Source organism: Pezoporus flaviventris, unplaced genomic scaffold, assembly GCF_033815535.1.
Source record: "Pezoporus flaviventris isolate CSIRO_AGI_PZ_B2104156 unplaced genomic scaffold, CSIRO_AGI_Pfla_v1 ptg000002l, whole genome shotgun sequence".
Taxonomy (NCBI): domain Eukaryota; kingdom Metazoa; phylum Chordata; class Aves; order Psittaciformes; family Psittacidae; genus Pezoporus; species Pezoporus flaviventris.
Window position 1 is genome coordinate 5,392,937 of NW_026892550.1, and position 12,574 is coordinate 5,405,510.

The 12,574-nt window shown below is 43.1% G+C and overlaps 1 protein-coding gene across 6 annotated transcripts in view; it reads right to left on the reverse strand.

Annotated features, from left to right (window-relative positions):
* Positions 1 to 12,574, reverse strand: part of LETM1 (leucine zipper and EF-hand containing transmembrane protein 1) — a 56,057-nt gene that overhangs the window by 17,903 nt on the left and 25,580 nt on the right. For 4 of the 6 annotated variants that reach the window (XM_061467133.1, XM_061467123.1, XM_061467141.1 and 1 more), the window contains exons 3-4: positions 5,617 to 5,674; positions 2,531 to 2,987 (exon numbers count right to left, since the gene is read on the reverse strand). In XM_061467133.1, coding sequence (XP_061323117.1) covers positions 2,531 to 2,987; positions 5,617 to 5,674 — 515 coding nt within the window. Of the gene's footprint in view, positions 1 to 2,530; positions 2,988 to 5,616; positions 5,675 to 11,234; positions 11,437 to 12,574 lie in introns of those variants that run through there. The other 2 variants (XM_061467159.1, XM_061467170.1) reach the window with 2 other exon arrangements.

A 12,574-nucleotide genomic window follows, 5' to 3' on the forward strand; every position in this document is an offset into this window, starting at 1 on the left:
TGGAGCTAACTTTTGGTTTACATAAGCACTAGCTCTCTTGTATTAGCCACGCTGCAATTGCTTGTTAGTGTGGTTAGATTACTTAGATATCTTTCCATTATTGCCTCCAAAGAGGAAGGAAAGGGCAGGCAGAAATAACTCCTTTGTCAGTCTGTGTGAAGATAAGGTTTCTCCAGCATGTCTGTTCATATGCACTTTAGTACATTTAAAGCAGTACGTATTCAAAAAAAAAATATATATTACATATAAATTCAGAAGCAACTTTTGCAACGCTAATCTGGCATCAAAGTTTTAAGACTTCTTCAATTTAGGCAGCATATTACAATTGAAGGCTGACCTGATAAAATATGAGCTGTGCTGAAACAAACTTAAAATAAGGTTTTAAAAAAGCACATGTAAAGGGTTTTATTCTGTTCTAGGGTGGTCTGCTTGTCAGTGACCCTGGGTTCTAAGCCATTCAAGAGACAGGGCAGTCTCTACCTACACAGAAAGAAAACATAAAACTTAGAGAAAATAACATCACTGTAGTTCTTAAAGCTAATTCCTCAACATCTTCTACACTGGATTGCACACAAATACACACACTACATCATTAGATAAGAGACAGGCTACATCAATGTAAACACTGATTTATACCTGCATGATATAACTCAATTTTATTTTAAAGAAGGGAATCGATACTGAAATTGCACAAAAAAAAAAAGAGAATTCAGGAAGGCCAAATGCCAGACCATCACATAAACATATGACAGCCCTGTCATCACTAGATGACAAAACTAAAGAGCAAGCAAATGATTTAATCCATCTACTGGAATAATGCATGTGTGTCCAAAGATAACGCATTACTTCTAATTCATGCTTTCTAGAACACAGTCCTGATCTTTCAGCAGAAGTATTTCCATGATATTCACATTTTACTGGTGTTTATGTAATTCCTCAGAAGTATGGCTCAGTGAATATGAAACAGGCAGGAAAACCAAGTGGCTCCAGTCTTGCTCTCTGGAGGATTTCTGATCCTGTTTTCAACCATGAGTCAATTTGTCTCACTCGGTTTTCCAAGTTTCCCAAAGCTCTCAATAAGCCAGCACAAGAGAGAACCGCTACTTCAAGAAGTCCTGCAGTCCTCATTCACCCCTATCCTCAGTTACTCTTTCTTGGCACTACATAATCCCCCTCATACGTCAGCACAGACTGTTATATTTACTGCTGAGCAATGTTTCAGCTGACCAGCTGCCAAGCATACTCTTGGACTAGCAGAAGGAAAAGTGCAAAAATAAACAGCATGAAGATGCTGAGAACCAATACCACCACTCAGCTGTAGAAAGAGACCAAATGTAATCACATGTGAACACTGCTACATGTGCATTTCATTCTTGTTATTTGGCTAACCTTGCAAATATAGGAGAAAATACTTTTTTGCATGCTGCATTAAGATGTGATTTTTAACTACACATTAAAATGTTCAGCTATGCACCAAACCATCAGTAGATTATTAAAACAATGAGAAAATATTCCTATTTTTGACTATTTAACAAAAAATGTTGAAGGCAACCTAACACATTGTTTGTCCAGTGCACAAACTGCAGAGAACCACTGTGTCAAAGCACATACACTTTTCACTCTCCAACATTTCCAGCACTGGAATATTTTATCTATATAAACTGCTTAAACATCTTGCCTTTAAAAACGGTAAAATGAGAACTATTAAGTTATCATGTTTAACTACACCAGTTTTAAAACAGCTTATTATTTTGTGCTCTTTCCATATAGAAGAGCTGACACTGAATGTTTTTAAATACCCCTATCTTTTAATTCTAGCTGAATAAGCGTATTTACTTCTTCCACAAACTGAAATTATTATTGAAATGCATGTCATCCTCATTTACTCTCATTTTGCATTCCAGATCTCATCTCCATCCTCTCTTCCCTTTTCTTTAAAACTGCCAGTTGCATTTTTTCAGTTTCAGCTACATGCCATGAAAAAAACCAAAAGTATAAATCAAAGCTTTCCTCAAATTATCATTTTTGGACTAAAACTACCTCATGAATCTATTTTTAATTGAGACAGTACTAATGTCTGATTATCCATCCCGCATTTCAAGCTGCACACATTCTTCTGTTAAAAACCCCAAACACCTACAACAGAACTGGCACAAATCCAATCTTTACTAAAAAGCGGTTTCCCTCTCCCAGCTGGAGCAAAAAAAGCAGAGAAAGTGACCATGTACACACATGTAGCACATGGATGGGAACTTGAGAACAAACCACAGCTGCTCTCCACATGGCAGAACAGAAGAATCCTCTGCTATTCCAACCAGAAAATAGCCAATTTATCTTCAGTAATGGGGAACAAGAGTAAAATGTTTTGGAATCATATCCAAAGTTTTTAGTGTCCACAGGGAGGAAGAGGGAAAATGCACCTAGCAATTTTAATTCTAGGAACAGATGACAACAAAAAGAACCAACTCAGCTCAAAGAAAATGGAGCAATTGCTAAGGATATTCAAACAAAATTGGTATTTATTCAGTACCTGTCTCCGTTCTCGACGAGACAAAGTGTTTCCATGAAGTATTCTCCAGAGCATCCTTGCAGCTATTTTTGTGTCAATCCACAGTAATCGAAAACCATGGTAGTAGTGCTTCAGTTCATCCACAATCCTCTGCCCAATAGATTTTTTCACAACTTCCACTTCTGCAGGACTATATACAGGACCGCCTTCTTCCAACTTCTTGTTTTTGTCCTTTAAGGACTTCAGTGACTTTTCTACTATGGAGTCATCTCGAAGGGGACATGAAGAATGCCACCACCTAACTGGAAGATACTGGGGACCTAAAATACCCATGGTTGCTAGTGGCGTCCATGAGCCAGAAGAGCTCCTAAGAGCAAAGTGTATTTGTTCAGATCCTTTAGTCCAACAACAGTAGCGATCTTTTTTGGAGTAGGCGTAAACAGGAGGGACACTAGTGCAGTATTTGAAGTGTACAGTCCTTCAAAAGAAAAAAGCATTCAAGGATTAGCAACAGATCATAAGCTATTTCTATATTTCTATGTATTTGTGCAATTATATGAATTTATGTGTTTATAAAATGCATCATTTGAGAAATATCTACTGCATATTTGAGGAAAAAAAACAACAACCTGTGACTCTGAAGATCAACATCTATGCCCTGAAAAGAACACTTGGCTTTACTTCATGACAGAGCCTTGGGAGACATGATCTAGGGTAAGGAGTCCCCCTCACCCATTGCAGGGGGTTGGAACTGGATGATCTTACAGTCCTTTCCAACCCAAATCATTCTATGAGTCTATGAAGGGAATTTTCCATTAAACAGCTTTGACAAGGTAGCTTATCTTACTCCAATAAAGAGCAGCAACCAGAAATGCCTTCCATTTAGAAAGCCACATTTGAATATACATCTATAAATCCATAGTAAGAAAGCCCCTTCTATTACTTCTTATGTTTGAGCAAAACACCTGAGAAAAAAAATAGAACTTGTAGACCTGGGATAAGTGCTGAGGTATAGGAAGGTATTTACTATCAGAGAAATGAGATTTCATTAGAGTTCCTCTTTTACTATTTCCATGTGCCTAGTTTTCCTTTTACAACAGTAATTTTTGCCTAAGATTCCATCATGGTACTGAGCCGGGGCACAGAGAACACTCTTCTACCGTAGTCAGAATGTAGTTCTTTAACTAAATGTAAACTGAGGTTAGCAGGGAAGCACTGTTCAAACACCCCAAACCCTCATCATACACCGAGAACTACTTATTATATGAAAGTAGGATTGTAACAGTAACTAAAATATTTCCTATAAAAGAGTTCCATTAGGTGTCCCACAAACTGAAATGCCAATATCGGGCTGCCTACAGGACAGAAATGACTGAGGTGCTTCTTCACAGAACCCTACCAGAACAAAATCTGCCTTCAGTCAAGGAACTGCAAGTAAGTGCAAGTGGCTCTACAGCTCTGAGTCGCACTTTAAGGAAACAAATAGTTTATTGAACACTTACAAGTATTAGCTTCTCTCAATTCTATTTTCAGCTAGCACTTTTTAAACTTCATTATCACATACATCCAACAAGGTTTAAATGATTTTAATGGTTTTGGCTATTTAATGCTAAAGACAGCTTTGTATAAAGAAAATATTAAATTATTACTTTTTAAAGACATTATTTTCTAGGTTAAACAAAACGTTTAAGCATCTGCCCATTCAATGTCAGACAACTGCTGAAACACAGTCATCTGACCATTGAATCTTCCGGCTTAACTGGAAACCTGCACACTTGCACAGATATTAACTAATGAAAATCACAGTTCCTTTAAGAAAACAAAGCCCATATTCAAAACCAGATTAAAACGCTTGCATAAATGAGTCCATCCTGACTCTTAAGCCATTTCCCAAAAGCAGAGCTTCAGGCCTACAGACCAAGTTCCACTTGCATACAACTACATTGTTCTGCACGCAGAGAGGAAGGGAGCTCTGCCTGCAGAACTGGTTCCGAGGCTGCAGGGAAACAGACCTTCACAGGAAATGTGCCTCTCTGAACAGACTTTAACTACTCAGACACAGAACTTCTATCCCAAACTGTCCTCAACACTTGTATCATTAGAGTCCCTTGATTTTGAAACTGTCACATGAGGTATATGCACTAGTTTGCTTTATTCTGAGCAGCAACATCAGCAGCTTTTGGTAAAAAGCCCAACCAAATTCTCAAAATAACAACAAGAATTTCTTTCCCTATATTCTGCTGCTCATATAACAGACTTCAAACCACAAGTTTCTGATTATCCAACAGAGAAGCTTCATACAGTAATCTGCTAAAAAGCAAACAGAGATTGAAAATGCTTTATGGATTAAAAACCCTCTCATAACTCATTATACAGTAAGTGATACAAAACTAACATGACACATCCTCATGTCAAAATGGAAACCTAGGAAATTGAGAACAGCCACTGTTTCCTGAGCAGTTAGACTGTAAATAAACTACAGAATGCATATTTTAACATTCCAAGGAAAGGCGTTAGAAAATTTGTATCCGCAAATATGCACTGTGAGCCAAGGCAGGAACAGGGAATGGATCCCACCAACATCCAACTCCTTAAGTTCCATCAACAGCACACAGAGGCAGGATTTGTTTTCAGAGGAGGACACCATCTCCTACAAGAGACTCACCCAATGCTGTACCATACAGCAAACTACTCTGGTGTAATGAAGATGCAACCCAACCAACCTACATTCCTAACTGTTAATTATATTCTTCAAACTAGCTGTGACTGATGTTTACTCTTTGGAACTCCACAGAGGAAGTATGCCTATGGCATCCTGTAGGGTCACCTGGAATCACTCAAGAACAAGATTAATATTCTATTGCTGTCACATCACGAGTGAAACAAAAAGGGAGGAAGTGGGTGAAAGGAATGAAGATCTCACTCTCTCCTACACACACCCAAGCGGCTGAAGAGCATGATATTCAGACTGCCTTTGATCTGTCACTAACACAAGCTGAAGCTAGTATTTTCGCACTTTGTCTAGAAGACTTAAACCCACATTCTCTGACAGCATAACTGAGAGTTTTGTAGAGTTTTGAGTTTAGGAAAAAATCATCTTTACTCACATATTTTTTGCCAGCCTCAGGGACGTGCAGCTGAGACATGCCCGATCTCCCAAGTTACCTAGAAAAATACCAATAATTAGCAGTAATTCAGAAATTCAGGAAGACATTTATCCATGTAGTTAATTGTACACAAATATGAGATGCAAAAGACAGACTTAGAGTCCTAGAATGGTTTGGGCTGGAAGGGACCTTAAAGCTCATCCAGTTCCAAAACCTGCCATGGGCAGGGACACCTTCCACTAGAGCAGGTTGCTCCCAGCCCCGTCCAACCTGGCCTTGAACACTGCCAGGGATGGGGCAGCCACAACTTCTCTGGGCAACCTGTGCCAGCACCTCACCACCCTCACAGGGAAGAACTTCTTCCCTGTATCTAATCTCAGTCTCCCCTCTGTCATCTTGGAGTCATTCCCCCTTGTCCTGTCCCTACAAGCCCTTGTCAAAAGTCCCTCTCTGGATTTCTTGTCAGCCCCTTTAGGTACTGGAAGGCTATCAGAAGTTCTTCTAAGAGCCTTGTATTTTCCAGGCTGAACAACTCCAGCTCTCAGCCTGTCTTCACAGCAGAGGTGCTCCAGCCCTCACAGCATCTTTGTGGCCTCTTCTGGACTTGCTCCAACAAGTCCACGTCCTTCTTATGCTGGCAGCCCCCAAGCTGAATGCAGTACTGCAAGTGGGGTCTCACAGAAGCAGAGTAGAGGGGGAGAATCCCCTCCTTTGACCTGCTGGTCACACTTGTTTTGATGCAGCCCAGGACACGGTTGGTTTCTGGGCTGTGTGAATGTTGAGGGCTGCTGGGTCATGTTGAGCTTCTTGTCAACCAGCACCCAAAGTCACTCAACACTGATCTCCACATGGACATTGAGCCGTTGACCACAACTCTTTGAGTGGGAGCATCCAGCCAATTCTTTATCCACTGAGTGGTCCATCCATCAAATCCATGTCTCTCCAAGTTAGAGACAAGGACGTTATGCAGGACGGGCTCACATGCGTTGCACAAGTCCAGGTAGATGACATGAGCCACTCTTCCCTTATCCACCAATGCTGTAAACCTGCCATAGAAGGCCACCAAATGTCAGGCACAATTTCCCTTAGTGAAGCCATGCTAGCTGTCACAAATCACCTCTTTATTTTCCACGTGCCTTAGCATAGTCTCCAGAAGGATGTGCTTCATGATCTTGCCAGGCATGGAGGTGACACTGTAATTCTCCAGGTCTTCCTTTTTCCCCTTTTCAAAAATGAGTGTTATGTTTTCCCTTTTCCAGCAGGAACTACACTGGGCTGCCTCTGCTTCTCAAATATGATGGATAATGGCTTCGTAGCTTCATCTCCCAATTCCCTCAGGACCTATGGATGCATCTCATCAGGTCCCACAGACTTGTGCACCTTCAGTTTCCTTAGATAGCCTTGAAACTGATCTCCTACAGCAGGTAGTTCTTTACTCTTCCAGCCCCTGCCTTTGCCTTCTGTGACTTTCTATTTTAGGAATGGCTCTACTAAAAGCACAAAAAAGATGCTTCTTAAAAGCAGCTACCTTAAGGTGCACACTTTCTGAGCACCTTCACACTTTGGATGACTGTACATCACAAACAACCAAGACTGAAATTATTCTTCCTTTGACAATAACCAAGTACTGAAGCCCAAATACCTCACCCAAAAGTCAAAGCACAAGTCTTGTTCTTCTATTTCTCTCAATCTGTAATCCCAATTCATAGGATAGAGAAAGCGACAACAGGAGGGACGCAATTCTGTAAGGCAGCTGACATCTCCATCAGCATTAAAGCAAACTGTCCATACACACAGCTGAACTCTGTGTGGGCACGAGGACACTGCCCGCACTTGAACTACTGCCTGAAGACAGGTTTGTAAGTCCCTCAGATAAGCAACTATATTGCAAAAGAACTTCAGTGAAAGCACAGGTAATTTTTTTAATGGCTCCATGACAAGACAGAATTACACCATCCAAATGGAGCACTTGCCAAGCGTCTAGGATGAAATGTTTGGTTTTCTTTAAAGCAAGAGAACAAATAAAACATGAAAAGGAACCTAAACAGGCCTCACGAGAGGTGGAACCGCAACCACTTCAATGTATTGCTGTCCATTTTGATTAGCACCTGGTAAAAATAGCTCTGCCCCTGCATCTGTCTGCAAAGGATATAAAATGGTCCTGAAGGGCAAGAGACAGAACTGAAGACTATGAAAGGAACTACATTCCTCAAAATGAATTTTAATAAGAGTCCTCAAGGAGGAATGACATCCATACATTGGCATCCTCCATCCAGGTACAGAGACAAGCAGCATCTAGTCTGGAAATAAACTGCGGAGACAATCAAATGATAAATTATCTAAGTCAGTTCACATGCTTCAATAAAGGGCCATGCTTGAAAGCCTTACAAACATCCAACACCCTGGAAGTACCATCAGATCATAAAATGCTTCCTAGTGGCTTTATGCCATCTACAATCACCAAAATCCATCTCTGAGACCCTCATAAAAGAACCAATCTCCCTAAAGCAACTGAAAATAATAATAATACTCTTGTATCATAGAATCATAAAATAGTGAGGGTTGGAAAAGACCTCATCACCAACCCCCCTGCCATGGGCCATAAATAGCTAGCTGCAACAACTCAATAGCTGCCCGACACCAAGTGCAGAAAGACTGCTGGACAGCACAAAGGAAGATCAAGCAAGACTAAATGCATTGGCTCTTTTTGGTCAATCTTTTCAGAATTTACTGTTAACAAAACAAAAATGGAAGGCTGGATGGAGTAGACCCACTGTGGCTTGTTCCTCCCATGTGGAACCTACTATTTCTGGTCAATCCTAAGAGACAGCAGGATAGAAAGGTCATTTTAGAGGTTAGTGGTCAGTTTTTCCACTATCAAAGACAAAGCCTATGGTAGACCCTGAATCAGACAACTGCATCTGAGAAAACACAGCACTCAATGCTGGTCACTGAAAGCCTTCTCTAACAAAACGTCCTAATTACTAGAGGAAAAGAGAAAGCTGCAAAATCAGGTGAGGCAACCAGAAGGTATAGAAAAGTGGGGGGAATAAGTGAACTTATTAAAGAATTTCAACACTCGAGGGATGTTCCATGCTAAGTGGGCTTTGATGCCATTACAGCAAAAGCTTTGACTTGACAGTGCCATAGGAAAAGGATTTACCCATGTCTACTTATATCCAACTCTAACAGGTACTCACTGCCACTGCAAGCAGAGTCAGGGGAAAAACTGCCTCTTCCTTGCTCAAAAATCAAGCCTCATGAATTTGTGAGCGGATAATCTCCAATATTTACAGGAAGACCAGCAGCTGAATTCCTTGACCTAAGAGGCTTCCCATCTCAGCAGGATGTGTCTGGCTCTAAGAACAGCTGAGTAAAGCAGAGAAGAACTCAATCTTGAGGGATAAGTTGCAGCATGAGAATCTGTTCTTCCCACCCGAGTGTCAGGAAGCATACAAAACCTGCGTGCCAAAAACAAGCCCCACTAGTAGGGGACATTACCTGCTATGGAAAGGTGTCCCTGGAACAAAGAGGGTGATCTGGGGATCAAAACTGGCTTGAAGTTTTCAGACAGAACTCCAAAACAAAGACACTGTCACTTCTTTTAGTTTTCTTCTCCAACCAGACTCTTTAATTCCAAGGAAAGGGCCAAAGAACAGAATTCCAAAGTCACCACAAGAAAACACTCTGATTCAAACCCCTGTTGTCACACAGCCATTCAGAGTGTGAGCAGGCACACAGAAACATCATGTCACCAAAAGGATGAGCAGAATTGTCAACTTCAGCTTCCTGCCAACAAGAGCTCTTTATGCTTTGCAGTTCTAACTGTTCTAACCACGTACCTAAGAATGAGCCAGCCCTGAAACAAAATCTATACTTTTTTCAGAAAGGAGCAAAGTCCATACTCCTTGCTTCTAGGATAATACAGAAGTGTCTGAGCAAGGTGAGTAGCTTACCATACTCAACACCGTTAAAGACACCTGCATTAGGATTACTTGGTTTGAGTAAGAAAGGCAGTAGTGTCAGAAAATCTGTATGTTAACATATTCCTGGAAAAAAAGTAATGAGAAACTTAGGTTTTAAATATAAGGAAACATCAACCCCAAAGTTTTAAGTGCAGAATAGCTGTGTAGTGTTACTATGTTTAGAGTTTTTAAAAATAAAAGGCTAACACAAAGTAAGTCCCTACACAAGTATAAGCTTGCAGCCTGATCTTTACGGGAAGAACAGCTGGGATTCTTAGAAGCACTTAGCCTTAACTTAATCTTAGACTACTTACACATAAAGCAAAGAAGATAAGTAAAGCAAAACACTAAACAAAGCATTACACCATAAGGTGTTAATACTTGATTAACACTCTAAATAAAAAAGCATTAATTGTATTAGAAGCACAGTGCATCACCCCACACAGATTATTTGATTCTACTGCAGTATTTCAGGAAATGAGAATTTTCACATGAGATTTATAGCATGCATATTTGTAGTGATCATCAGCATTTCTTCTTATGCCATACCTCAAGACAATCAAAGCTCCCATCTAATTTGAAGGTACATGCATGTATTTCTTCCCTCATTTTAAACGAACTAGACAGCTAAAATACCCCGAGGTTTTGTTCAGATCACAGGACAAGCTTAACCTACATAAATGCTTCTACAACAGTGGCTAAAATAAACACCAACTAGAGGAAGCTACCACTCTTGAGTGACTACTGGTAAGCAAGAAGCTAGCTTGTTTCTCATAAATGAACAAGGATCTATATGCTCGATCAGGTTTGCCAGAACCTGAACGTGCAGATGGGCTGTTCTCACTGACAGCACGTCAGCGTCAGTGACAAACCACTCGCTGCCCTAAGCTTTCACTCACCCCTCACTAAACCCCGGCCATTCCAGCTCAGGGACATAAAGAGCAACCACAGGCCCCACGTACGTCACAAGCTGTCAGCTGCTTCATGTCATTAAACTTCACCGCCAAAAGGTATTTAAACCACCAAGTTACCTCGATTATTACTAGAAACCGTACCACACGCTGCAGTCCCTTTTTATTTCCCCAAGCTTTCAAAGCCACTTGGAAAAAGGCAAATCCACATTTCCTTCCTACTACGGACTAAGAAAATAACCTCCTGTACTTTCTTAAAGGGCAACGAGAAGCGTGTACCTAGTGACAACATCACTTCACAGCCAAGCTACACTGAGAACAAGGCAGGCAGGAGCTAAGCGCAATAACGTGCTCCTGCGCCTTAATGAAAAACACATGTTCTTTGACTTCCTGGCCAGCCGGCATTGGAAAGACTCATGTGTCCTCACTGCCGTCAGAGAGCATCCCTCAAACCGCCCTGGCCCGGAGGTGAGCGTTAAGAGACGACCTCGCCCACAGCAGCCGGGAGCGAGGGCCCCGCCAGAAGCGCCGTGCCCAGCCCCGGCTCGCCGGTGAACGGAACAGCGAGGACCTCCCGCAAACACCTCCCCGCCCATACCGGGAACCCTCAGCCGTCCCCGCCTCCCCCTCCCCCGAGGCCTTCAGCGTCGCACAGGCCCGGCAGGCCGGCCGGCAGCGCAGCCTTGCCGCGCCGCACCCCACCCCAGGGCCTGGCTGCCGGATGGCCCCCGGGGAGGCTCACCCAGCTGCGGCTGGCGGCGCAGCGCTCGGGGCAGGCGGCAGGCCCGCCGGCCGCAGGTCTGCAGCAGCATGGACGCCATCTTAGCAGCGGCGGGCTGGCGGCCTGCTCATGCCCCGCCGCCCGGGCCCAGCGCGCCGATCCCCACACGCGCAGCAAAGCCGGGCCCCGGCCACCGGCAGCGTTTGCATAGCCCCGCCCGCCGCGCGGGGCACGCCGGGAAGTGTAGTCCTCGGGGTGCACGGTAAGCGGCCGGAGGCGCGGGGCACTCGGCATGCCGGGACTTGTGTCCATGGATGGCGCCGGCGGGACGCTGTGCATGCCGGGAGATGTAGTCCTCCCGCAGGCGCGGCGGACCGGTCAGCGCTTCTCCTCTCTGACAGCCGGCGGGCAGCTTATCGGAGACTGAGGCTATGGAAAAGCCGCCCGAGTGGCGCCGGGAGCAGTACGGGGTTTGTTTAGCCTTGGGGGCCATGTATCGCAGCACGCTTATTCCCCGCCGCGCCCAGAAGGTCACGCAGGCCGTGTGCGCTGAGGGGTCGCTGCCGGAGGGAGGGCGCTGGTACCTCATGAAGCTGTCCTCAGCCGGGGAGCCCAGTGTGGGCAATGAGCACGTAACGGTGACCCTAAGTACCGTGCGCTGTTAGAAAACCGTGTGTGCAGCAACGTTCCTTCACGTTTTGGGACAAAATCTGGCATTTATACTGGTGTTAAATACTGCTTAGCTGCAGTTCTTTCACTGCATAAATGGGCATTGCTTGTGAATCTTGAGATGTGACACCAGAAATACCTTTCCTGTGGAGCTATGTTTTTTTGATAGAAAATATTACATGCATGAGTCAGCTAGTGCTGGTTAATAGTTTGGCTACAGGTAGCACGTTATTCTTCAAATACCAGCGTTAGAATCTTTCATCAAATATTTCAGTACTCTTAATACAGTATTAAATAGTAGCATTCATTTATTTTTTAACTGTATAGACCCATGCAGGACATAAGCAGAAACGGCAAGTTAATCTGATGCTACTGAAACAGCTATGTATGTGAGGTTTGGGTGTTAATGCCTGCCTTGTTCTAAAAAGGTGAAGGTGAAGCTCCTGGAGCTGTTCTCAACAAGATGGCTGACACCCCATGAACAAGATGGCTGCCTCAAGGACAGGGCTCAGAAGGGACAAGGGTGTCATGGTTTCTACCTCTTATCTTTCACACACTATTTATAATGTCAGGGTTTGTTCACCTACACACCCGCATAAGCCCCAAAGAAAATAGGTACTGTTTAACTTTATGTGTAAAGGGTTGCAGAAGCTTCAGGTTTGACCCAAAACATGAGTGAAACAGCATTGCTT